Genomic DNA, 2,596 nt, shown 5'->3' with positions numbered 1-2,596 from the left:
CATGGCTTTTGAGTGCCATATGACCCAAGAATGGAGAATCACGAGAATATTATAGAAATTAACTAATTCGTCAATGAAGAATTATTGCAATTATTGAATATGAAGAATTCTACAGAATTTCATGTTACTTTGTGGCTGATAAAAATTCCCAGTTTTTTAAGGTTGTCGTATCGTAAAATTTTCGTTCGACAGTTTTCAGTTCGTTATGGAATAGTTAAAAAAATTAGCTACAAAATGAGTCCTTTCCGCTTGCGGTTGACTTTTTGGAACTTGAGATATTAATTTTTTTAATTCAAGTGATTTAACACGTGTTTAAATAGAGTTCCACCGATTAGAATTTTTAAATAAATTTATATTATATTATTTATATTATTTCTAAATTTATAAAATATCAACGGCTCGACAGTTTTCGAAATAAAAAAAACATTGAATATATATCGTGGGAGGAAATACAGAAAAAAAAATTAAATTGATTGACCATTTGGTTTACGCGATATAATTATCGAAAACCCATGAATTTATATAATTATAAATAGTTAATATGGAAAATATATAGTTATGCTTTAGCTATGCATGTACAATGCAATTAATCAAGTGCGGCTATATACCGTGAACAGATTGTGTTCTAAACTGGCCCGTTTTACAGCGGACAAACTTTTTGCAGAGACTGTCGCGATACGACAACCTGAAGTGAAACAACGTATGAAAGTTCATCCGCAAAATTCAAGAAAATTGGGATTTTCATCTTGAATGATAAATATTTCTCAATGAAAGCTTGAATTTTTAATAGATTGAAAATTTACGGAAATTATTGATTGGATTTTGGATATGTTCATAGTTTTTCAGTCATAAAGATCTGAAAATTGAGAATTGCTATTTTTAACATTAACCATTAATATTTAAAAAAATTAGTTAATTCGTGAACCTAAGAATCCACCGAAATTGTGTAATTTTGCATCAGTGTTCAATATCTTTTTACTAAAAAGAACCTCTTTACAATGATGGAATTGTACTTAATTGTTAGTGTAATTTGGTTGGTATTAAAATACTGAGTGCATACGCCAGATAAATTTGCAAGGAAGATCGCCATGTATTTTTGAAAAATGGAAGAATTTTGAATGGAGTAAGAGAATATTTTGATGAAAATTGCTACCTCTTCTCCCCTCTGCAACAGAGTACTGATGATTCCCACGTGGCCATACCTCGCAGCTGTATGAATGGATCTTGCACCTCGTTTATTTGGCATGTGCAAGTACACCCCCTTCTTAAACAACATTGTGGCACACTCGGAGTGGCCATTTAACGAGGCGATGTGCATCAGGGTGGAGCCGTCCTTGGTTCTCTCAAAAATACTGGCTTTAAATTTATCAGCTAGAAGTTCAATGACCGTTGCGTGTCCGTTTTCAGCTGCCAGATGCATAGGTGTCCGATCCTGGCAATCTGTGATCGAAGCCGATGCACGAACTCCGTAGAAATATTTCACCAGGGTCTCATCACCCTCGGCACTCGCGATGTGCAGAGGCGTCTGGCCCTCTCCCTGAGGACAATTATCATTATTCCACACTGATAATAGAAATACCTTCTACCAAATAAATAGTCAACAACTAAATTCCCATTTGATATGCAAGTTTTTTCTTCCAGCTATCGATTTATTCGGCAGATGTTATTGCTTTTTGTTGGGGCATGCCCGGGATGATTGGTGCGAGGATAAAATAAAATGCAACAACTTCGGGGAAGATTTGTTGGTGACTGAATGCTCCACCGGGTGAACTCACCTGACGCACTGCGACAATTACCCCTCATATATTACGCATGCAAAAATAACGCCCATGTACCCTCTAACAATAGTAATTAAATTTTCTATGTTTCCCAGGTTTATAACGCGGGTCTATTTTGAGTATGTAGATCACTTTTTGCTGTACAAAACATTCCGGTAAGAACAGGGGAAACGTTTTAGCTTGAGAGATAAATTTTTCAACATAAATTCAAATTAGAGAAATTAAATATCCGACAGTTGTATTCTAATGAAATTCTTTGATCCTTTCATGGGGGAAAGGTTTTGATAAAAATAAAATGTTGTTTTTTATTTTGTTGATTTAATTGGAGTGAGCTGGCGAAATTACTCACGTTTTGCATATCAACTGCTGCTCCGTAATCAACAAGAATCCTGACCATATCAACATCGCGTCTTCTAGCAGCCAGATGGAGGGCTGTGTCTCCAGCTGGTGTTGTTGCTCGAAGTTGCTCTGGTGCCTGTTGAGCCAATAGTTCTCGACACATCGACTGATTTCCCGCCTCCACAGCCAACAGCAGAGGAATTTTCCCTCTCTGTGGATCAATGAAATCATCAACTCCAGAGAAACTTTATCAGTATAAAAATAATGAATAAAAAACCACTAGGTTCAATTGAACGCTATCAGGTTGGAGAGTTCTTAAAATTAAGAGTGATGCTGTTGGGATAAGAAATAATTTTTTTCACATATAAAATCATTTTCCCGGGTTGATTCATACGCACTCGAACGGTTTCGGAGAGGGCATCAAGGGTTGCTTTCCAATTTTTGCTCAAACCCCGACGCTTTTTCTCCGTTATCCCCGA

General features: G+C 36.2%; 1 protein-coding gene across 1 annotated transcript in view; it reads right to left on the bottom strand.

The window, feature by feature from the left end:
- Window positions 1–2,596, bottom strand: part of nompC (no mechanoreceptor potential C) — a 19,752-nt gene that overhangs the window by 10,136 nt on the left and 7,020 nt on the right. Inside the window, exons 4-5 of the mRNA XM_011316573.1 lie at window positions 2,128–2,328; window positions 1,154–1,537 (exon numbers count right to left, since the gene is read on the bottom strand). Of these exons, the coding sequence (XP_011314875.1) occupies window positions 1,154–1,537; window positions 2,128–2,328 (585 nt within the window). The remainder of the gene's footprint in view (window positions 1–1,153; window positions 1,538–2,127; window positions 2,329–2,596) is intronic.

The sequence above is a fragment of the Fopius arisanus genome, unplaced genomic scaffold, assembly GCF_000806365.1.
Source record: "Fopius arisanus strain USDA-PBARC FA_bdor unplaced genomic scaffold, ASM80636v1 scaffold00007, whole genome shotgun sequence".
In the NCBI taxonomy this organism is placed as follows: domain Eukaryota; kingdom Metazoa; phylum Arthropoda; class Insecta; order Hymenoptera; family Braconidae; genus Fopius; species Fopius arisanus.
The sequence above is the reverse complement of the archived record's forward strand: the minus strand, read 5'-3'. Positions and strand labels throughout refer to the sequence as shown.